Source organism: Panthera leo, chromosome B2 (genome assembly GCF_018350215.1).
Source record: "Panthera leo isolate Ple1 chromosome B2, P.leo_Ple1_pat1.1, whole genome shotgun sequence".
NCBI classification, from domain to species: domain Eukaryota; kingdom Metazoa; phylum Chordata; class Mammalia; order Carnivora; family Felidae; genus Panthera; species Panthera leo.
In genome coordinates this window covers 151,218,227-151,242,456 of record NC_056683.1, presented here as the reverse complement: position 1 = coordinate 151,242,456, position 24,230 = coordinate 151,218,227, and the positions used below count along the sequence as shown (strand labels likewise).

The 24,230-nt window shown below is 48.9% G+C and overlaps 1 protein-coding gene across 8 annotated transcripts in view; it reads right to left on the bottom strand.

Moving 5' to 3' along the window:
- Positions 1-12,085: 12,085 nt before the first annotated feature.
- The window catches only part of FAM120B (family with sequence similarity 120B), a 94,933-nt gene continuing 82,788 nt past the window's right edge, over positions 12,086-24,230 (bottom strand). For 7 of the 8 annotated variants that reach the window (XM_042940336.1, XM_042940338.1, XM_042940339.1 and 4 more), the window contains one exon: positions 12,086-13,342. In XM_042940336.1, coding sequence (XP_042796270.1) covers positions 13,330-13,342 — 13 coding nt within the window. In that variant the 3' untranslated portion in view covers positions 12,086-13,329. Of the gene's footprint in view, positions 13,343-15,257; positions 15,892-24,230 lie in introns of those variants that run through there. The other variant, XM_042940346.1, reaches the window with a different exon arrangement.

Genomic DNA, 24,230 nt, shown 5'->3' with positions numbered 1-24,230 from the left:
GACAAGGAGGGGCTGCCTGCTGGACAAGCACCAGGAGGGCACCGCACACGCACCTGCACGCTGACACAAACGTGCACACGGATACACACCTGCACACGGACATCCCCGTGGATACACACGTGCACACGCTCCTGCACGCTGACACACATGCACACACGGATACACGTGCACACACATGCACACACACATACACGGAAACAGACGTGCACATCAATGGGGTCTTGGAGAAGTTGATGTGATTGGAGTTTTGAAGGGGGGTTGGGAGGAGGGACTCCAGTTAAGGTTGAAGACAGTTAACCCTGGCTGGGCCTGTGGCTGTGCGGAGGGATGAGGGCCACTGCAGAACTCGAGAGACGCCATGCTGAAAAAATGACCACCCTGGGGCACCAAGACCATAGCAGTGACACCAACCCCTGTGACTGAGGGGAGGTCACTTTCTGTATTAGCACAAATGAACCCTTAAAGATAGTTTCTTGAAATCCTGGGGGTTCACGCCATCCACCAGCAGAGAGAGCAACGGCAGCCTGGCCAGTGCGTTTTGGGAAAGGCTTGGGTTGGGCACGGCGAGTTTTCTCTGAGATGGGCTCACTGTGTTCTAAGAGGTGGCTTCTCCTTATCTCACACGATCCTGCAGAACACTGGAAATCACATCCGTGGAAATGCACTTGACATCACAGGTATCGTATGTCACCCCCCTGCTGCCACATAGGGTCTGGCCTCATGAAGTGCTAAGGAGGCCCCAGAAAAGCCCCAGAGCAGACCCTGTGCCTGGTTCCAGTTCTACAGGCTGCCCAGATGGTGTCGCCATCTTGGAACATCGCAGGACGGCCTGGTGCTCTTTCTTCTGAGAGGAGACTGACACTCTCTCTCACAATAAAACATGAGGCAGTCCTTTGCCTGCAAGGGCTCCAGAGCCCGGCACAGCCTCCACTCGCAACGGCATCTGTCTGTGTCTGGCAGGCGGCACCCCCAGACATACACGCCAATCTTGACCCGAAGAGAAGGCAGCCCCAGAGTCACAGCCCTGACCGGGGAGGTGGCTCTCCCTACGGACACTGGCTACCAGACTGAGAACTAAAGGGAGAAATGGAATCTGACTTTGTGGCACTCAATTCCCAGGACTCAGCAGAGGTTCTGTCTTGCCCTAGACGACACCCTCGGCAGGTGTCTGATGCTTCCGTCACGCTTTGGGGACCCAAGCCAGAAGTACCCCCCAGGGAGGGGCTGGGCCCAGGGTCAGGGTCCTCACAGGGCTCTACTGGCAGCTCTGTCCCCCAGCCCCCAGAGTTGTCAGTGGAACTCCCGACGCACCTGCTCACAGGGTGGGAGAGGCCAGGCCCCTGGTGGGGGACGGGGGAGTGCCGGGGGTGGGGGTGGGGGTGGGGGGTGGGGCAGGAAAGCAGGGAGAAAGGAAGCTGTGGAGGAACCTGCCCCCCCCCAGCTCCGCCCCTCCCCTCCCCCTCCCCCAGCCCCAGGCCTGCCCCCTCCCCCAGCCCCATTCCGGAGCACAGATAAAAGAGAAACCTGAGCAGGGAATGTTTGTGGTGCCACCGCCAGTCAAGGACTCTGTTGCCACAGTAACGGGGACACTTCATCAGCTCGAGAGCAGATGGTCAGTGAGCAACAGGCAGCATATGCTCCGTAAGCCCTGACACGGGCACAGATGGAGGGTGGGCAGGGCGCTTGGGAGCCGTGTCCCCTCTGCCTCTCGCTGGCGCTGCACTGTCCTCCGGAGGTGGCGGGGTTGCGGGGCCTTAGCGACACCCCGCGCAGAGCAGGCTCCACCCAACCAGGTGGGGCTGCCAGGGACACAGACGCTCCTTGAGGACCCTAACAGCCCGTTGCTGTCCTGCCTCAGCTTCTGTGGCTTTTACACAGGAAAAGAGATGTCGGGAGCATTCTCGGGGGCGGGGGACGGGCACAGAGTGGGGTGAGGGGTGAAATGGGACTCTCGGACTCAAGGCCACGGCCGGCTGGTGTTGGCCAGCGATCTGTCTCCTGTAGGCTCCTCATTTAACCGTCTCCGCACCTCGTCTGCCCCCTTGAAGTGAGGTTTAAATGTCAGGCTCCACCATGGCCGACAGACCAGGCTGTGCTCGTCCAGTCACCAGCAGCGCGACTGCAGATCCTGGAGACGTCCTGGGCTTCCCGAGGTGGGCCAAGCAGCCTGGGCAGAGTAGGTGCGTGGGCTGGGTCCTCACGGTCACTGGGCACGGGCTGGGCTGGCTGTGTGTGGCCAGGCCCGGGAGGAGAGCCCCGCCCTGGGGCTGTGCCACCTCCAGGAGAGCCGGGCACACTTTCTCCTGCAGACGGTCTGCTGAACGAGGGTCTGCAGGCTGGGAGCATGTCTCCACCCGGAGTGAGTATGCATGGGTCAGCGTCCACCTGCCCCCATCACAGCTCTCTTCCTGGCCTGTCTGTGCTGCCGGGGTCCAATTCCGCAGGTCTCAAAACTCACTGCTCACTGGTGCTCAGTACCAGCATGGACGCGGCTCTCCAGGGCCTGTTCCTCCCGAGGAATGTCCTCAGGAGATTCTGCTTGGGCCGCGGTGCCCCAGTCCTAAGTGGCCCTGCTGGGAGCCCCCCCGGAGACGCCTCCCAAATTGCCTCTGGGTGAGACACTGTGGAAGTCCGTGCCAGCTGGAAAGTGACCAGGAAGCGGTCTCAATAGGTGTCCTTTCCATAACAAATCAGGAGAGACGAACTCAATTTGTTTAAAAACAAAGCCTGGCTTCCTTTGGTGGCACCCCCGACACCTGCCAGGTGCCTGCGATGTGCCGAGAGAGCAGAGGGCCTCCTCTTTGCTCTTCCGGATCGCCCAGCATGGAGCAGTGGAGGGCATCTGGGTTGGGTACCTCTGGGTGTCTTCTCTGAGGTCACTTGGGTTAAGATGTCCAAGTTCACATCACTCCCGGCTAAGCCGGACCACAGAGGAACGTTCAAAGGGACAGGCCTCGTGTCTCCGCTGATTGGCAAGGGTCTGAGGAAATGCGTGTGGCTGAGTAAATTTTATGGATAAGCCAAAGACTGTGGCATCCAGTTCCACGGCGGTAAGTGGGCTGGGACACCCTGTGTCCCTGGGGCCTTGCCACGCCACAGACATTCCCACCGTCAGTGGGCAGGACAGCAGGCAGGGGCTCTCTGGGGGTGTCTTCTGCCCTCTGGGGTGGTGTTGGCAGGGACCAGCTCTCTACTGCGCCTGGAGGACTTGGTGCTCTGTGGTCTGCAGGGAACCTGGAAGGTGTAGCACTGCGTGGAGGACGGCGGGCCCAGGAAGCCCATCCCCTCTGGCCTGAGCCCTCGGGGACACCTTGTACCCCATCTCCTTGGGTACCAACGGTCACTTCATTACTTAGCTTGACCCTGCAGAGTGACACAGTGTGGACTGCACTCTGGAGCCACCGGGGCAGGACAGGGAGACATAGAACACAGCTTTTGTCCACATACACTCTGAGAACCAAGCCCACAGAACTGGATTGTCACACCCAAGTGTTCCGTTTGCAGTCAACTATGTCCCGGGCTGATGGGTCTTCTAAGATTCTACAGGAAGAGCAAGGGTTCCAAGGTACGTGTGGACAGCACCTTATCTGTTTACTCTTCTCTACTGGTCCCTGTCTTCAGGGCCTGACAGGGTGGGCTCGTGGCGCGGAGGGACGTGGAGGTGGCCTTCGGAGAGCCTCTCTGTCATTTAACAGCCGAGTGTCCCAAATGCCAGCACCCTCCCCCTGCGGCACCACCCCCTGGGAGGCCTTAGGGAAGCCGGATGCAGCGGTGAGGACCAGAACCGGCTCATCTCAGAGGCTGCCTGGGGACTGGACATCCAGGTCACCTGGGTGACAGTGTGGATGGATGTGGGCTGGCCTGTCCGGGGGACCAGAGCCTCCAACGGGGCTGTGGAGCCAAGCTGCTGCTCTTCCCTGAGGCGCAGAGGGCGCAGGTTTCAGGCATCCTCACGGCCGGCCACGGAACAACTTCCTGAAGGTGGGAAATGTCAGGATATTATTTAACAGTCTTTCTGCTGTTTAAGACTCAGAACACTTTTCTCTCACGATCCTTCATCTGTCGCTCGGACTTTAGAATCTTCAGTAACAACAAAATCAAACACCACCATAGATGTGTGGTGAATCGAGTGCCTGGCATGCATTCCGTGCTCAATAAATACTGACTGAATAAACATCCTCGACATAATTCACATAAGACCCAAAAAGAACATAGTGAGCCTCTGTTTTGTTTCAGAGCAACAACATAGCTTTTCTTTGGTTTCGTAACAAATGCACAGCCCGAGAGTACGGCCGCATCCCCGTGATGAGCCACAAGTCCCCAGACTCCTACCTGTGTGACGCCCTCCTGACCCGGCCACGTGCTGCAGCGTGCCCCTGGCTTTCTCTGGCTGGCTGGGGACCCCAGGAAGGGGCACCGTCTCCTGCCCTGCAGCCCTGGCACCAGGCCCACAGTCGTTGCTCAATACATGTGAAGGAACAGGTGACTGAATGGGGCCCCAGGAGCCCCAGAGAAGATATCACCCTGCATCTGCTGAGGACTGTTCTGTTTTAAAAACCAAGCTTCAGGTTGAGTTAAAAGAGACAGTTTTCTGTAGACAAATGAATGAATAATGACACTGACGGGAAGACGGCTGGCATCTAGAGAGGTTTCGCGGCTTCGGGAAGTTTACGGAAAGCAGATGTGACTCCCAGTGGGCTTCGCTTCGTTCAGACGCATTCATGTGACGGCTGGCGCCTGAGACACAGGTACGCGGGTTGGTGCATTTATCTCTTTCCTGTGAAACGTTCTTCCTGGATGCCTTTTGCCGACGGTTTTCACGAACATGTTTTCCATTGGGAGACTAAATGAAGACAGGCCATTCTGGCAGTTGGGACGCACGCCTCCCGGCCCCGTTTGGGGGTGGGGTGGGGGTGGGGGTTGGGTGGAGGGCTCCTGGCGAAGCCTGCTCCTGATGGGCTGTTGTGTGGCCTGCAGCTCACTGTCCTCCCAAAGTCACACTACAGTTTCAGTGGACTGTCATTCGTGCTCCTTCCAAATGAACAGGATGTGCAGGGATGTGCCAGGCAGGGGGAGAGCCTGAACTGTGGGGTGGTGCCATCCTCAGGTGCCGTGGGACGGGGTGGGGGGGGGATCACCTGCACAGCAGCGGGGTCTGTGTCCGACCGACTCCCTTCATGCTCTACGGCGAGCGGTCCCAGGAGGCTGCCTTTCCATCCGTAACCCGTATCAGGCTTTGGAACGTCTCATGGGTACTTGGCACACGATTAATTCCGCAATTGTGTGTTTTCTCAGCTAGCTTTAAAGTTAGCTCCCTTTTCCTGAGCAAATGCCAGCGGGCACAGGCAAAGCCGAGCACGCCAAGCAGTCCGGGGGTGCGGCGGTAGGGTGAGTTGCACAGGATCCCCGGGCACCAGAGCACCCCACCCTATATCCTCCACTCACAGGCTGAAGGGGAGGGACCCTGGGGACACAAAGTGCCATGGCCTTGGCCTCCTGTCCACCTCTGCCTGAACCGAACCGAGATGCACAAGTGGTCATAGGAAGGGTTAAGCTTCAGGGCCCAAGAGGATTTCAAAGCCAATAATGGATCCTGGACATATTTCTGTGGGCCCCAAGAGCATCAAGGCTATTAGCTGGGCCACAGAGGAAGGGGATGACCTCTTAGGTCCGGCTGGCCAAGTGGCAGGAGGCAGATCCACGTTGCTCTGTCAACTGCCTGTGGTGGGCCCGTGGCCTGCACTGCAGAAGGGGTCTGCACAGGCCTCAGGGCCAGGACCTGCACCATGACGGGGTCTGCACAGGCCTCCGGGCCCGGACAGGCCCACTCACACCAACGCTGGCGTGTGGGGGCCTGGTGCTCCACAGTGACAGGGCAGGCACCTGAGGACGCCTGCCCCTGCTCAATGCTGGGCTACATATGTGAGGGGTTCACTTGGACAGCAAGGGCCAGCCTGCACCCCAGCTCCTCCAGGCCACCCCTGGGCACTGCCAGACGTAAACTCTGCTTAGACCAGAGGTAAGAGAAATGGCAGCCGCCGGAGGGCCTGAAGGGCAACTGGCTAGGAAACAAAAGTTTATTTTAGGTAAAGACAAGGCAATCTATGGTCCCTGGGGAGACAGAGACAGAGACAGAGACAAAAGGAGTGCAAGTGAACTCAAAACGGGGTTAGGCCATCAGGGGCCTCAAGCAGACTTCCAGATCTCAAAGCCCCATCGATGTCGTTAAGCTACATGACATTTAGTAACACCTGAATTTAAAAGCATATTCTTGTTCTTTTTTTACTGGTTTCTTTCCAACAGCTATTAGACTTTGGGGAAAAATGGCCAGTTTACTGATATCAATTCCTAGTAAAAGTGACTTACAAAGAATGCTCAAGGGCAGCAGTTCACGGGGTGAGAAGACGTCTCCGTGAGCCAGGAGGGTGCCCGGCTCACTGCACCAGGTGCTGCAGTGTGTCCCTGAACTCTGAAAGCCTAAGCCCACACACCTACTGCGGGTCTGGCCCGCACACGCGTGTGCACACGTGGTCCCAGGCTGAGGCTGAGTGCACGGCAGGGGCACAGCGGGGGCCCCTTGTCCAGACGGCTGCAAGCATCCCTCAGTGACCCGTAGTCGTCACACAGGCTGGTCCTGGGTGCTGGGCCCTGTGCTGGCGGCACCTGAACCCCAGGGGGCGGCCGCGGCCCCATCACCCGTCTGGGCTCCAAGCTCTCGGTACCCACCTTCACTCTCTAACCACCTTCCAGCCGCACAGCTGCCAAACAACCCTGCCCGGGGGTGAGTGCTCCCAAGGGGATGGGTCAGAATGTGCGGTGAACAGGGCAGAAACCGCTGGACCAGGGAGAGGGCATCAGAGCTGATCTGCCGCTTTAACGATGAACTTTTTTTATCTGCATAAATGCCTGAAGCTGGCTACGGTTTTGAATCACCTGCCCCCGAATCCCTCATATTTTAGGTATTTAACTTGACCCTTTTCAAAGTGCATCAAAGGTCTGAGTTTGTGCAGTGGACGAAGAGAAAAAAAGAAGTAAAGGAAACATCACCGGATGGCTATCTTTCTGGAAAAAATTAAAGTTCATTTTATTTTTCATTTCTCTTTTACCGCAAAGGCCCCTTCCTGTTGCTACTTGGTGTCTGCTCTCTCCCCTCCTTGTGCTCTATTCTGGTGCTTTCTCACTCACTCAGAAGCTGGGGCTCTGGGCCACTCCAACCACATCCTGCAGAAGGGGGCTCACCTGCCAGAGGCAGTCTGCACGGAGAGGAGACTCCCAGACGCCTTGCAGACTCAAATCCAAATTGCTAGTTGATGTCACAACTCCAAACATTGTGTTCTAAGTAGACAAGATCTGGAATGACCTAGCAGATGCGGGGCCATGCATGGGTGCGTGCAGACACCTGTCTCCCCTACCCCAGGCTCTCATAGGCAGGTGTCTCCAAAGGGCCCTGTCTTTCCAGCACATGCTCCAGGTTTCTGAGCAAGGTCAGGAACCCACGGGACCATGTTCGTGACGACCACTAGCCTCTTCACTTCCAACTTGGCCCCTCCTGTCGCCATGACAGCCTCTTCCAAACTCCAGTAACGCACAGTCAAACCCAGTCTCTCTGGGCATCAGGGGCTCTGGGAGCAGGTCCCAGGAGCCTCTGCGGACACTGCCCCCCACTTGGGTTCTTCCTGGAGTGCTGCACTCCACACAGACAGGCTCCCATGAGCGCTGTCCACCTGCCAGGTCACAGCACAGGCCACCTTCTCTGTTTAGTTACGGCTGAACACATCCCGCCCTGCCATTGAGGTGGGTGTGGGGTGCCTCCCAGCACGCTCTGGGTGGCAGGATCGGGTACAGTCACGCTGGGCCCGGCCACTGCAGTCCCTAGCGCAAACGCCACGTCAGGAACGCAGCCATAGAGTTGTCGGCAAACGTGGGGACCCCGCCCTCCTCTGCTCTGTCCTGAAGCTCCTGGTCACCTCTGCCCGCTCCCCTCCTTCCTTCTGGTTCCCTAAGGTGTTCCTGAGATCAGGCATTTCGGCCTCCACCACAGAGTGTAAAAGGTGCCTGTGTCCCCTTCCCCTGGGTGTAGGACAGGCCTTAGGGCTGCAGGGTTTCCAGGCCTATTCACTACTTTGTAAATTTTTATTACAAAATATTACAAACATACACAAAATGCCTGGGACGTCTCTGTACTGGTTGTCTAGACTCAACAGGCACTAGCTTTCTGCTGTGTTTTTCTGATGCCTTTTTTAAAAGCATGAACCATAGCTAACCACCCTGCCCAAGTCTCTGCCCCTCGTCCCCTTTCCAGGGGGTCTGAAGTTGTCACTTCAAGGAAAACACTGGACAGCTTTGTTGCCAGTGAGGAGATCCAAGATTTCAAGCAAGAATTAGAACTTGGCATACTTGTATGAGCCACGGAAGGTCCGGGGCTTCTCAATACTGAAGGGTTCGCTGATGAAACTGGAGTGGTTTAGCAAAAACATCTCTGATCTCCCATGAGGAGCATTTACAAGACCTGCATGGCTCATCTGTATGACCAGTACTGTCCCAGTGACCGAAGCATGTCACAAAACTGTGCAGAGAAAAATCCATTCAGAGAGCAAGACAGACCGACGGACGGATGGCAAGCAGCAAGCAGGCAGCCGCCCACATCCGATGTGCTTTGAGACCCTTCCTGTGCCTGCTGAATCGAGAAGTGCGTGCAAGGAGGGCATCTAGAAACCTCTGGAAAGGGCCGAAGGGCCTCCTCCCCTTTCACCTGAAGGCCTGTGAGGAGGGGTCTTCAACTGTACTTTAGCCAAAACGATACGTGACCACAGATGACTGCAGAGGCCTGAGGCTCTGCCTGTAATAAAACCAGACATTAAACCCATTTGCCAAAGTGTAAAACAAGGCATTCCTCCAGCTTTTTCCTGGGGCGGGGAGGAGATATCAAAATGTTGGCATATAATCGGTGCACTGTTATTTTTAAATAAACACATATTTAAAACTTCTGTCATTTAAAATTTTCAATACAGTAAAAAGGGCGTCCTCGGTACTAAAGTCAGAAAGAGTGCACAGCTGAATAATGTGGATTCTGGATAGAAAGCCAGTTTCCACAACCATCTAACTTCTGCCCTACACGCCTGTCACCATCCACATGACTGAGGAGGTTTGTGGTATAATGATCCGTGTTTCTCTGAGAGGGGAAACCCTTCAGGACCCAAACAAGGAGTCACTGCTGTGACGTCCACACCCACGAGCTCGGGATCCGGGCCCAAGCTCACCCCCACCTGCTGCCGGGCCTCACAGTCGGCTGGCTGAACCTCTGGAGCCGAGGTAAGCTCTCTCAAGTCAGCGTCCAGACTCAGAACGGTCAAACTGTTGGAAGGAAATGTGCAAAAAAAGAGCAAAGGAAAAAGGTTTCTGAGGATAACAGAGTCTTGACTCTTTGGAAAACCTTTTCAGAACAAAATAAAACTGTAACCCGAACTGGCACCCACTCCTTCTGGTCACCACTCGGCTGCCACAAGTCTGTCTCCTGGGAACAGCTTCTTTGGGGCCGCTTCCCCCTTCCCAGCGGACTTGCGTGTCCCCAATCACACAGTGGCCGGTCCCCTGCTCTGCTGTCCAGGACACGAGCACGGAACCAGCTCAAGGGGGCTCCAAGCTTATTTCCGCGGCTCCTACTCTCCTACTGTCCCCTCACATGTGACAGGCTTTCATTTTGTTTGGATCGTACGTTAAAGGCTGTGGCTTGAAGCATTCAGTAAACAGATCGGTGGCTTCCTTTAACAGACTTTCCCGTAGTTGAAAGCCACAGGACCCACGACAAGGGAGCATGTGTCTCACACCATCTTACAGGAACTCACAGGTTGAAGGCTAAACGGAGCATGGTGGGCCGACATGCCCAGAGGCTGAGAGACCATCAAGAACAGAGCTCGGCATGGGGTGCCTGGGTGGCTCAGTCGGTTGAGCGTCCGAGTTCGGCTCAGGTCATGATCTCGCGGTTTGGGAGTTTGGGCCCCGCGTTGGGCTCTGTGCTGACAGCTCGGAGCCTGGAGCTGCTTCGGATTCTGTGTCTCCCTCTCTCTCTGCCCCTCCCCTGCTCATGCTCTGTCTCAAAAATAAAGATAAAAATTAAAAAAAAAAAAAAAAAAAAAAAAAGAACAGAGCTCAGCCAGTTCTGCACCTGGTAAAACGTGTCTCCTACAAAATGGGATGAAAAGACAAAGTGCACAGGCAGCCAGTGAGAAAACCTGTTGTCGACCAAACCTTCCTGGAAGACGTTCCTTCCCTGGATGACTGTTCAGTTTGACTGAAAACTATCAATTCAATGGCCCCTAAGAGGGACACGCCATTTGAAGATTAAGGATATATGGACGTACGTGCCTTAATGGGCCAACGTGCCCTTGGAGGGCCCGCGAAGCTGGGTCACACTTGCCCTCAGCTTCAGTCTCCTGGGGAAATACCAGGCCCACCCAGCCTGGCTGCTGGCACCATGAGGGATCGCCATGACTCATTAGGTGTCCCATGGGGTCTCCTGACCTCGGCCTCCCCAGGCCTTTGAAAGAGGCTTCTGGGTAAACCACAAACAAGTGAAGTTGGTCTGTTTTTGAATGGCTGCTTCTTGGCTTTTTTAGTTCAGGTGGCTGGCCAAATACAGAAGGTTACAGTTAACTTTCTACTTTTCATCTAACACTTGGCAGAGCTGGCCATAATGAGAGAAATCGGATGCCTACACTGGCTTTCCCCATGCAATCTTCTCTCTCAGAACCACAAAGAGCTTGCGAATAAGGGCTGTCTGCAGGTGGGGGATGCGATGTGCCTAGACCCCTGGCCTCGAGCGGGGACAACAGGGGCACAGGCCACAAGGCCTCAGCCATGGCCAGAGACGGAAAGGGATGTGTAGGCGCAGTTCTCTAACGATGTAGGACCTCCCTGCGCACTTGGCTCAAACTGCGATGTCTGTCAGTCGTTGGCGGCTCTCATCACTGCACCACCGCACCCCAGGGTCAAATTGGGGAAGCTGGCCCCCAGTGCTGGGGCCCTTCCTGAAGCTCTACCGAGAGCCCCTGGACAACTGGGGGATGGAAGCCGACGAGGAAGAGGCACGTGTCAGCTTTCACTAGAGTAACAGAGGCTGCTGGTGTGGATGGGCTTCAGGCCCCAGGATGGTTCACTTGGCATCAAACGAGAAGGGGTTAGAAACACCAGGGTCCCTGGCCTCCAGGAGGGGAACAAGCCAGGGTCCCCTCTCCCCACACGGAGCTGCAGCTCTCCAAGCATAGGGGTTTTTTTGCATTTTTAAAAAAACTTTTTATTAAAAAAAACTTTTTTAATGTTTATTTATTTTTGACAGAGACAGAGCATGAGCAGGGGAGAGGCAGAGAGAGAGGGAGACACGGAATCGGAAGCAGGCTCCAGGCTCTGAGCTGTCAACACAGAGCTTGATGCGGGGCTCGAACTTACAGACTGTGAGATGGCGACCTGAGCTGAAGTCGGACGCTCCATCCACTGAGCCACCCAGGAGCCCCAGGGATTTTTTTTTCCTTTTTGTGACAGTCAGAAGATGCTGCCGCTACCAACTTATTTTTCATCCTAAGTTGTGGCAACGCCTGAAACAGCTCGAAATTTTAAACACAAAGTTCAAAGGATGGGAAAAAAGTGAACATGTCCAATCCTCTGGGTGCTGAACTCATTAAATCCAACTGGTCAGTACTTTAGAAATAAAAACCCACTTTACCTGAGATACCAAAGTGGTCACTGGCCATCGTTATTTCTTTCCCTTTATCTTCAACTGCACGACACACAAGTCATTCTTGTGGCAAAAATTCACGGATATGGCAGACATCCCTCTTGAAACCTAGTCCCGTGTGCAGGCGAGCGCACCAGACGCCACTGTGGGCTCAGCCACACCAGGCACCCCTGCCAGTTCAACGAAGGGGCGCACTCACAGGGTTCCCGTCACGGGCACCCTCAGTCCTCTGCCTCTGCCTTCCGCTGGCGTCCATGCCTCCCGTGGACACTAGCACGGCAGCTCCAGAGGTGAGGGCTCTGGCCGGCCCCCCCGGGGAGCGGCTGGGGGACTGTGGTAACAACGCGGCTTGACTCAGAATCTAGTTTCAGTTTATTTATATGACGTGTTGGAATGAAAGCTGCATTAAGAAAGAGCTCTGAGCATTAAGGACCCTAATGCACGTTTGCACATATTTAAACAACATAAGAATAACAATTAATACACTGACTCAGGAATCACCACTTTCTTTTTCCTCTCACGGGTGTACAGACTTACATTTGAGAAGGGGGCGGTACAGAGCCCATAGGAGACCTGGCCAGACTTCGGCCGGTGCCCAAGGCCTTTCCAGCTGTAGAACTTCGACAACAGGGCCCAATGAGAACCGGGACAAAGAAGTGGGTCTTCACTTGCTGTAACAGCAGACTAACCACTGGTAACTGGTAGAGCGAAATGCGTATTACAGATCGGTGTCACAACACAAAGGAGAGCGGATGAGGCCAACCAACCACACCATCCCTACCGCCGCTGAACCAAGCATGTGAGACGGGGCCCCACGTCCCAGTCCCGCGGGAGCCGCTGGGCTCCCTGTGCTGCCTGTTCTCAGATGTGTCCTTCACACGAGGGTGGTCCGGCCATATTCCCTGGAACACAATGGTAGCCACAAAACAGTCTTTCCCACTCACCAACTGAGCACTCTTGAAGTGACCACAGAGACCTCAGCTGTGCCGTGAGGACCACAATGAACTTTCACAAGGGCCTGCACATCCCAGGCCCGGGCCAACCACTCAGGAAGAAACTTGCTGGAAGTCGCACGTGTAACTCAAGCACAAGGGACTCAAGGGCGGCTGCCCGAAGCTACGCGGTCCTTTCCAGGTTGGCTTCCCTGTCTCGGGAGACACTGTGGCCCATGCTGTGCAGATTCATGCAGAGCAGGGCCTCGATGACACAGGCGTTCATCGTTTCTCCGTTCTCCCCACGAAGGTCGTACATTTACAAGCTGTCAGAGACTACAGGGAATCTCTGCACTTGGGGTGGAGCCACAGCAAAGCTTCTGGGAGGCAGCAGGCAGTTCTTCACACGCCCTCAGCTCCGCCTGGCTGCCTGGTGCCACGTAAACGGCACAGTAGAGTGGAGTTAAAAACACATACCACGTTCAGGTCACCTCACTCGACATGTCTGTACTGTGTGCCTGTAATGGGTGAAATACAGCAATCTCGTTCTAGGTCTTGGCTGTAGGTAAGCAAGATGTACTGTACTGGCTTTATGCTCAATGTCTACGTTTACAATGATTCCTTCTTCACCCGCGAGCGGGTCTGTCCTCTTCCAGCTGGTGGGCGTCAGTTGGACCACCTGCAACACAAGTGACTGCATGAGCCTCCCTGATGAGTGCGTCCTGCAAGCTGGCCGCAGGGAGGAGGTGCCCAGGGCCCACAGCTGGCAGGCCTGGCCGGAGCCAGCGGGTGTGAGTGTCTGCGCGTGTGCACGGCATATCCACTGGGGTGTGTGTCCGCACGTGTGTGGGGCATATGCACCAGGGTATGCGTGTCTGCACATGTGTGTGGTGTACCCACCGGAGTGTGCATGTCTGCGTGTGTGCACAACATATGCACCGGGGTGTGTGCGTCTGCGCGTGTGCATGGCATATCCACTGGGGTGTGTCTGCGTGTGTGTGGGGAGTATGCACCGGGGTGTGCGCGGCACATGCACTGGGGTTGCGTGTCTGCACGTATGCACGGGATACCCACTGGGGTGCGCATGTCCACACGTGTGTGTGGCATATCCACCGGGGTGTGAGTGTCTGTGCGTGTGTGTGGTGTATCCCTGGGTCTGGGAGAGGAGACAATGTTTCACGTAAGCATGTCCTGCCCGATTCCAGAATGAGTTGAGGGCACACCCTTACTGGAGAATGGTGGCCATCACTGTTGACTTCCTAATTGTTAATACCAAAGGTCACCGTTTCAACCAGATACTTAGTCCTGATGTCACCTATTAAGTGCTTACTGAGTGCTGACCCATGTGGCCCTCAGTGCTGGCACCCTCCGTATTCTGGAGATCATTCCTACCTCTACAACACTGGAAACTGCCCACCACTCTTCTGAAACGCCGTCCCCCCCAGGTCCCAGGGCACCGTGTTACTTGGTCTTTCCAGACCCCTAGAGAGGCACTTGCATAGGCCTCCCTCACTTTCTCACAGGTCTGCAGGTGCTGGTGCCCAGGACTTGGGAGACAAATGTAACGCCTAGGTCTCTATGATGTGCTGAGTGATGCTGGCCCTGCCAGATCCCTCTCCGGTCACCCCCCGGATGCCTCCTCTGACAGGAGCTCACTGCTATGGATGCAACAGAGGACATGCTCACTGTGGGTTTGCACATTGCAAGATGCATGTGAGCATATGCACCCTCCCACTGAATCCTGGGGGCGGGGGTGACATCGCCCTCAACAGGAAGCGAGGAGTGGAGAGGCCAGGTGTGCCGTCCAAGGCCATACACACAGCAGGCCACAGAGCAGAAGCTGAACCGGTCTTCTCTGCTCCAAAGTCAACCACAGCCAGCAGGGGCACCTCAATCACAATGGACCCAAAAGTTAAAACTTGTCTACACTCACTCTCCTTCCCTTGTATTTCCTACCCAAATTAATAGCACTGAAATCTGAACTCAATGCAAGTCAGGGACCTGAGGATCATTCTAGGGCCCTTCTCTACTGTTTCCCCTCACCCCAGTTACAAATGGTCCCCCAGGACTTCCTCAGATTTTTGTAATTACGTCATTCCCTTGGTGTCTCCAGGAAGAGCAGGAAGGCTCTTCCTATGACCTGAGGTAAGAGTCAAGGATTTCAGCATCAGGACCTCCCCAAGGATCCCATGGCTGAAAGCCTCACCTGGGGTACTGGCTTCCCATCACTTTTTCAATGCCTGACTCTGCAACACAATCTGCCCTGAAGAATTACCAGCCATGTGAGAACAAAAATCTAAAGTAGGAGCGCCTGGGTGGCTCAGTCGGTTGGGCGTCCAGCTTTGGCTCAGGTCACGATATCCTGGTCCATTGGTTCCAGCCCCATATCGGGCCCTGTGCTGACAGCTCAGAGCCTGGAGCCTGGAGCCTGCTTCAGATTCTCTGTCTCCCTTTCTCTTGCCCCTCCCCAGCTTGCACTCTGTCTCTGTCTCTCTCAAAAATAAATAAACATTAAAAAAATTTTTTTTAATCTAAAATAAAAACAAAGACCAAAAGAAACATATAGAAAGAGAAACAGAAGAAGATTCTATGAAGGAAGAAGGAAAAAACAAAATAAAACAAAACTATCGGTGTAATTTACTCAGATGCAAAAGAAATGTTGCAGCCACGAAACAGAAGAGTATGCTATGAAAAAGAGACATTCCGAGCTCTCAGAATTTACAAACAGCACAATTAAAGATCAGAAAGAATGGGAGACAAATGTAATGTAATCTCCCACAAAGCAGAGCAAAAGACAAAGATACGAGGAGAGAAAATACAGGACAGTTACAGGGCTGGAATATAGTGTCTAACCTCTGAGACAAGTAACAGAGAGCAGAGAGAATGCAAGGAAGTACATCACGAGAGAAATCATTGGAAGAAGGTTCCAGATCTGAAAGACGCTGACCAGCTTCTCACTGCCATCTGCGAGGCGGCTGGCCGGGTGTGTTGGACACAGGAAGGCCTCTGGCTTGGGCTGCCTTCCGTGGCATTCCCCATCGCACTCCACGCGGGGGCTCTCCTGGAGTCCAGGTGTCCAGAGGCTGAGCCGTGGGGACAGGAGCCAAGCCTGAGGCTGCTCCTAGGACTTGCCCCACCGACTTCTTGGGGGTGCAGCCTGTCCGCAGAGCTGCCAAGTAAGGAGCCATTTCTCTGCCGATGGACACTGGGGTTGTTCCCATCTGTTGACTGATGTGGATAATGATGTTATGAACATCATGGCTGCACCATTTCACATTCCCTCCGGCAGTGCATGGGGGTCAGGTTTCTCCACATGCTTGTCAATACTTAGTATTTTCTGTTTAGTAGTAGTAGTATCATCCTAGTAGGTGTGAAGCGGTACCTTGCAGTTTTGACCTGTATTTCCTATGACAAATGATGCAGAGCATCCTTTGATAAGCTTCCTGGCCATTTACACATCTTCTTCACAGAAAAGTCTATTCACACCTGGGTGGCTCAGTTGGTTAAGCATGTAACTTCAGCTCAGGTCACGGTGTCACGGTTTGGGGGTTCAAGCCCCACAGTGGCTTGCTGCTGTCAGTACACAGCCTGCTTGGGATCCTCTGTCCCTTGCTCTCTGCCGTTCCCCTGCTCACGTGCGCTCTCTCTCAAAAAATAAATTTTCTTTTTAAAAAAGAAAAATCTATTCAAGCCCTGTTACCTTTTTGTTGTCAAGTTATGGAGGTTTTATACATATACATATTTTGGATATTAATCCCTTATCAGAAACATAGCATTTTCTCTTTCAGTACATTGTCTTTCCACTTCTTTAATATTTGTTTTTGAGAGAGAGAGAGAGAGAGAGACAGAAAGAGGGAGACACAGAATCTGAAGCAGGTTCCAGGCTCCAAGCTGCCAGCACAGAGCCCAACGCAAGGCCTGAACCCATGAACTATGAGGTCATGACCTGAGCCGAAGTTGGTCGCTCAACCAACTGAGCCACCCAGGTGCCCCTTCACTTTTTTTTTTTTTTAACTTTTATTCATTTTTTGATAGAGACCGAGTGTGAGTGGGGGAGGGGCAGAAAGAGGGGGAGACACAGAATCTGAAGCAGGCTCCAGGCTCTGAGCCTGTCAGCAGAGCCCGACATGGGGCTCGAACTCACGGACTGTGAGATCATAACCTGAGCAGAAGTTGGATGCCCGACTGAACCACCCAGGCGCCCCTCACTTTTTTATTATTTTTTATTGTACCCAATTTTTAAATTCTGATAAAATCTAATTTATCTATTTTTTCTTTTGTTGCCTATGCTTTTGGTGTCATACCCGTGAAGTCTTTGCCAAAGCCAATTCCATGAAAATTTTCTCAATGCTTTATTTAAAGAGTTTTAGGGGCACCTGGGTGGCTTAGTTGGTTAAACATCTGACTCTTGATTTCGGCTCAGGTCATGATCTCACGGTTTATAGGATCAGCCCCACATTGGGCTCTGCTCCTGACAGTACGGAGACTGCTTGGGGGGGTTTTCTCTCTCCCTCTCTCTGCCCCTCCCTGGTGCTCTCTCTCTCCAAATTAATAAACATTTAAAAAAATAGAGAGTTTTATATTACAGCCCTTGAGTCTAGGTCTTCGACCCAGTTTGAGTTAATTTTGGTATATGGTGTGAGGTAAGGGGTCTAATTTCACTCTTTTGCATGAGATATCCAATTTTCCCACACTATTAAATACTTTGAATGAATGAATAAATAAACTGCTTTCTTAATTTCCTTTCCTGATTACTCACTGCTGGTGTGTAGAAACAAATGGATTTTTGTCTGTTGACTTATTAAATTCTGCAGCTTTGGTGAATTTATTAGCTTTGGTAGCTTTCCTGTGGAATGTTTGGATTTTCTATACATAAGTTCATGACATGTATGGCTAGAGACAGCTTTACATCTTCCTTTTCATTTTGGATGCCTTTTATTTTTTTATTATCTAACTGCTCTAGCTAGAATGCCAGTACAAGGCTGAACAGTAGTGGTGAAAGTGGCCGCCTTGTTCCTGACCTTAAGGGGGAAGCTTCTCACCTTCCACCATTGAATATGATATTAACTATGGGTTTTTCATAAATACCTTTTATCATGTTGAGGTATTTTACCTCTATTCCTAGTCTTCTGAGAGTTTTTAATATTTATCAACTTTAATTAAAAAATTTTTAAATGTTTATTTTTGAGAAAGAGAGAGTGTGCACATGGGGGAGGGGTAGAGAGACAGGGAGAGGGGCAGAGAATCCGAAGCAGGACCTGTGCTGTCAGTGCAAAACCTGATGTGGGGCTTGAACTCATGAACCATGAGATCATGAGCTGAACTGAAGTCAGACGCTCAACCAACTGAGCCATCCAGGCACCTATGAGAGTTTTTATTATGAAAGGATGTTGGATTTTGTCAAATGTCTTTTTTAATGCATCGAATGTGACTGCCGTCTTCATTCTAACAATGTGGTATATTACACCTATTTTATATTGAATAACCCTTTCATTCCCAGAATAAATCCCACTTGGTCACTGTGAATAATCTTTTTAATATTCTATCAGATTCAACTTATTAATATTTTGTTGAAGATTTTTGCATTTATATTCACAAACTATATTGGTTTATAATTTTCTTTTCTTGTAAAGTTCTTATCTGGCTTAGGTATCAGGGAAATTTTGGTCTCATTGAGTAAATATTTGGTCTTTAAAAAAATTTCTTTTGGACAGTTTGAGAAGGATTGGTGTCAATTCTTTTTTAAATGCTTGGCAGAACTCACAGAGAAGCAATCCGGTCCAGGACTTTTCTTTGTTGGAGATTTCTAATTACTAATTCAATCGTGTTACTTATTAAAATCTATTGAGATTTTCTATTTTTTCTTCAGTCCGTTTAGGTGATTTATTAAGTTTTAAGGAATTTGCCCATGTCTTCTAGACTGGCATATAATTTTTCATACCATGCTCTTAAAATCATTTTTATCTTTGTCATGTCAGTTGCAGTGTCCTCACTTCCATTTCTGATTTTATTTCTATCTTCTGTTTTCATCTAAAGATTTCTCAATTTCCCTACCTTTTTAAAGAACCAATTCTAGATTTCACTGATTTTTCTCTATTGTTTTTCTATTCTGCATTTTGTATATCTCCACTCTAATCTTTATTATTTCTTTCCTTTTGGTAGCTTTGGGTTTAGTTTGCTTTTTCTTTTTATAGTTCCTCAAGATGAAATACAGTCTACTGATTTGAGATCCTTTTTTCCTTTTAAAATGTAGGTGTTCAGGGGCGCCTGGGTGGCTCGTCGGTTAAGCGTCCGACTTCGGCTCAGGTCATGATCTCACAGTCTGTGGGTTCGAGCCCCACATCGGGCTCTGTGCTGACAGCTCAGAGCCTGGAGCCTGCTTCTGATTCTGTGTCTCCCTCTCTCTCTGGCCCTCCCCTGCTCATGTTCTGTCTCTCTCTGTCGCAAAAAATAAATAAAAACATTAAAAAAAAATTTTTTTTAAATGTAGGTGTTCATAGCTACATATTTCTCTCCAAGCACTGCTCTTGGTGAACCCCATGAGTTTAGTATTTTGCGTTTTCATTTTCATTTGCGTCTAAGTATTTTCTGCTTTTCCTTGTGATTTCTTCTATGACCCATTGGTTGTTTAGTAGTATGCTGTTTAATTTTCAATTTTATGAATTTTCCAGTTTTCCTTCTGTTGTTGATTTCTAACTTCCTCTCACTGTGTATCAAAGAGACTTGCTTTGTGGCTAATACAAGGCCTTACCTGAAGAGTGTTCCAGATGTCAGTTAGGTCCAGTTGGTTTATCATGTCGTCTAATTCCTTTATTTCCTCCCTTACTTTCTGTCTGCTGTTCTATTATTAAAAGTGGAGTATTAAAGTCTCTATTATTATTGAATTATTTCTTTCAATTCTGTCAATTTTTGTTTCATACATTTCGAGTGTAATTTGGTAAGCAAACATTTGTAATTGTTTTATCTTCCTGGTGTGTTGAAACTTTTTTTGAACTATAGTTGACACACAACAACACATTAGTTTCAGGTGTACAACATAGTAATTTGACAAATTTATATATTACACTACAAATGTTGCTTCCATCTGTCACCATATACACTATTACAATACCATTGACTATATTCCCATTACTGTGCCTTTCATCCCGTGACTTATTCATGCCATAACTGGCAGTCTGTAACATCCACTCCCCTTCAACCACTTTGCTCATCCCCCCTATCCCTTGCCCTTCTGGCAACCACCAGTTTGTTCTTTGCTTATGGGTCTGTTTCTGGTTTTTTTTGTTGTTCGTTTGTTTTTTAGATTTCACTTATGAGTGAAATCTTACGGTATTTGTCTTTTTCTGTCTGACTTAATTTCAGTTACCATAATACCCTATAGGTCCATCCATGTTGTTGCAAATGGAAAGAACTCATTTTTTATGTCTGAGTAATATTCCATTGTGTATATGTACTATATCTTCTTTATCCAATCATCTATAGAGGGACGCTTGGCTTGCTTCCATAATTTAGCTATTGTAAATACTGCAATGAACAAGGGGATGCATATATCTTTTTCAAACAGTGTTTTGTTTTCTTTGGGTAAATAGCCAGTAATAGAATTACTGGATCATATGATATTTCTAATTTTTTTGAGGAACCTCTATAGTATTTTCCACAGTGGTTGCACCAATTTACATTCCCATCAATGGTGCACAAGGGTTCCTTTGAATCCATCTTTGTCAACACATTATTTCCTTTCATTTTACCCATTCTAACAGAGGTAAGGTGATACCTCATTATGGTTCTGACTGCATTTTCCAGATGATTAGTGATGTTGAGCATCTTTTCATGTGTCTGCTGGCCATCTGCATGTCTTTGGGAAAATGTCTGTTCAAGTCCTCTGCCCATTTCTAAATTTTATTATTTGTTTTTTTGGTGTTGAGTTATAGAAGTTCTTTATATATTTTGGATATTAACACTTTATCAGATATATCATTTGCAAATATCTTCTACTCGGTAGGTTGTCTTTTTGTCTTGTTGATGGCTTCCTTCACTGTATAAAAAACTTTTTATTTTGGTGTAGTCCCAATTGTTTATTTTTGCTTTTATTTCCCTTGCCTGAGGAGACCTATCTAGAAAAATGTTTCTACAGCTGGTGTCAAGGAGATTACTGTCTTGGTTTTCTTCTACAAGTTTTATGGTTTCAGGTCTCACACTGGTGTCTTTAATCTATTTTCAGTTTATTTTTGTGTGTGGTGTAAGACAGCAGTCCAGTTTCATTCTCTTGCAAGTGGCTGTCCAGTTTTCCCAACACCATTTATGGAAGAGACTGTCTTATTCCCATTGTACATTTTTGCCTCTTTTGTCATAGCTTAACTGACCATGTAAGTGTGCGTTTGGGCTATTTTGATCCACTGATCCATGTCTGTTTGTCACATACACATATTTGACACATATGTGTCAGTACCATACTGTTCTGATTATAGCTTTGTAGTATATCTGGAAATCTAGGATTGTGAAACCCAACACTGTTCTTTCTCAGGATTGCTTTGGCTATCCAGGGTCTTTTGTGGTTCCATATAAATTTTAGTACTATTCATGCTAAATACGTAAAAAATGCTATTGGTATTTTGATAGGGATTGCACTGAATCTGTGGATTGCTTTGGATAGTATGGACATTTTAACAATATTAATTCTTCCAATCCCTGAGCATGATGCATTGTTCTATTTGTTTGTATCTTCTTCCAATTTCTTTCATCAATGTTTTATAGTTTTCAGAGTATAGGTCTTTCATCCCCTTCATTAAAACCATTTATTCCTAGATATTTTATTCTTTTTGGTGCAATTGTAAATGGAATTTTTTTTAATTTCTCTTTCTTCTATTTCATTATTAGTGTATAGAAATGCAACAGAATTTTGTGTATTAATTTTGTATCCTGCAACTTACTGCGTTTGTTAGTTCTAACAGTTTTTTGGTGGAGTCTTTGGGGTTCTGTGTGTATAATACGTGATTTGCAAATAATGGCAGTTTTACTTCTTCCTTATCAAAGTGGATACCTTTTATTTCTTTTTGTTGTCTGACTGCTGTGGCTAGGACTTTCAGTACTTTGTTGAATAAAAGTTGCAAGTGTGTACATCCTTGTCTTGTTCTTGATCTTAGCAGAAAAGCTCTTTCACCACTGAGTATGATGTTAGCAATGGGTTTGTCACATATGACCTTTATTATGTTGATGTTCCCTCTAAACCCACTTTGTTGAGTTTTTATCATGAACAGATGCTGAATTTTGTCAAATGCTTTTTCTGCATCTAGTGAGAAGATCATGTAAATTTTGTTTTTTATTTTGTTAATGTTGTGCATTGTGTTTACTGATTTGCAGATATTGAACCATCCTTCCATCCCCAGAATAAATCTCACTAGATTGGAGTGAATGCTCCTTTAATATATTGTTGAATTCAGTTTGCTACTATCTTGTCGAGAATTTTTGCATCTATGTTCATCAGGGATATAGAACATATGGATAGAACATCATCTATGTTCATCCAGTTCATACTGGACTATGATTTTCTCTTATTATAATATTTTTGGTTTCTATATAAGGGCAATGCTGGACTCACAGAATGTATTTGGAAGCTTTTCTCTCTCTTCTATTTTGAATAGTCTGAGAAGAATATGTATTAACTCCTCTTTAAATGACTGATAGAGGGATACCTAGGTGGCTTGGTCAGTTAAGTGTCTGACTCTTGATTTCGGCTTAGGTCATAATCTCACAGTTTGTGAGTTCAAGTCCTGTGTTGGGCTCTGAACTGACAGTGTGGAGCCTGCTTGGGATTCTCTCTCTCCTCCTCTCTCTATGCTCCTCTCCCTCACACACATACTCTCTCTCTCCCAAAATAAGTAAATATACTTTAAAAAAGTGACTGGTAGAATTCATCTGGTCCTGGACTATTGCTTAATGGAAGTTATTTGATTACCAGTTCAATCTCATTACTAGTAATTGGTCTGTTCAGATTTTCTATTTCTTCCTGATTCAGTGTGGAAGACTCTATGTTTCTGGGAATTTATCCATTTCTTCTAGGTTGTCCAATTTGTTGGGATGTGATTTTTCATAGGATTCTCTTATAATTCTTTGTATTTCCATGGTGTTGGTTATTTTTTTTAATTTAATCTTTATTTATTTGAGAGAGAAAGACAGAGCCTGAGTGGAGAGCAGCAGACAGAGAAGGAGACAGAATCTGAAACAGGCTCCAGGCTCTGAGCTGTCAGCACAGAGCCTGATGTGGGGCTCAAACTCACAAACCATGAGATCATGACCTAAGCTGAAGTCAGATGCTTAACCCATTGAGTCACCCAGGCGTCCCCCATGGTGTCAGTTATTTATTTGTTTCTTTATTTTGAGAGAGAGAGAGAGCGAGAGAGCGCGCGAGTGTGATCAGGGCAGGAACAGAGTGCAAGATAGAGAATCCCAAGAAAGCTCTGTGCTGTCAGCATGGAGCCCAACGCAGGGCTCGAACTCACAGACTGTGAGATCATGACTTGAGCTGAAATCGAGTTGGACACTTAATCGGCTGAGCCACCAGGTGCCCCTCCATTTTTAATTTTTGAGCAACTGCCATAATGTGTTCCGCAGTGGCTGCATCAATTTTTGACATTCCATCAATGGTGCACAAGTGTTTCTTTTTCTCCACATCCTCACCAACACTTGTCTCTTGTCTTTTTGATGATGGCCATTCTAACAGGTATGAGGTAATAGCTCACTGTGGTTTTGATTTTCATTTCCCTGATGATTAGAAATGTTGAGCATCTTTTCATGTACCTGTTGGCCACCTGTATGTCTTCTTTGGAGAAATGTCTATTCATTTCCTTTGCCCCTTTTTCAATTGGGTTATCTGGAGTTTTTTTTTTGGGGGGGGGTTGTTTTTTGTTTTGTTTTTACTATTGAATTATAATAGTTCTTTATATATTTAGATGTTAACCTCTTATCAGATATATGGTTCACAAATATTTTCTCCCATTCTATAGGTCGCCTCTTCACTTTGATCACAATGTTTCCTTTGCTGTGCAGGAGCTTTTTAGTTTGATGCAGTACCACTTGTTTATTTTTGCTTTTGTTGTCTGTGCTCTGGTGTCATATCCAAAATATTTACAAGACCAATGTCAAGGAGGTTATTCCCTATATTTTCTTCCGGGAGTTTTCCAATTTTAGATCTTATGTTTAAGTCTTTAACCCATTTTCATGTAAGTTAAGGCTCTAATTTCATTCTTACACATGTGGATATTCAGTTTTCCTAATATAAGTTATTAAAGACACTGTCCTTTTTCCATTGTGTGTTCTCAGAGCCACTTTGAAGATTAGTTGACCATACATATGAGGCTCTCTATTCTGTTCCATTGAGCTCTGAGCCTATTTTTATGTAAATACCACACTATTTTTATTAGTTTGGCTTTGTAATATAGTTTGACATCAAGAAATGTGACACCTCTAGCTTGGTTATTCTTTCTCAAGATTGCTTTAGGTATTTGGGGTATTTTGTGGTTCCATACAAATTTTAGGATTATTTGTTTTATTTTTGGGAAACTGCCATT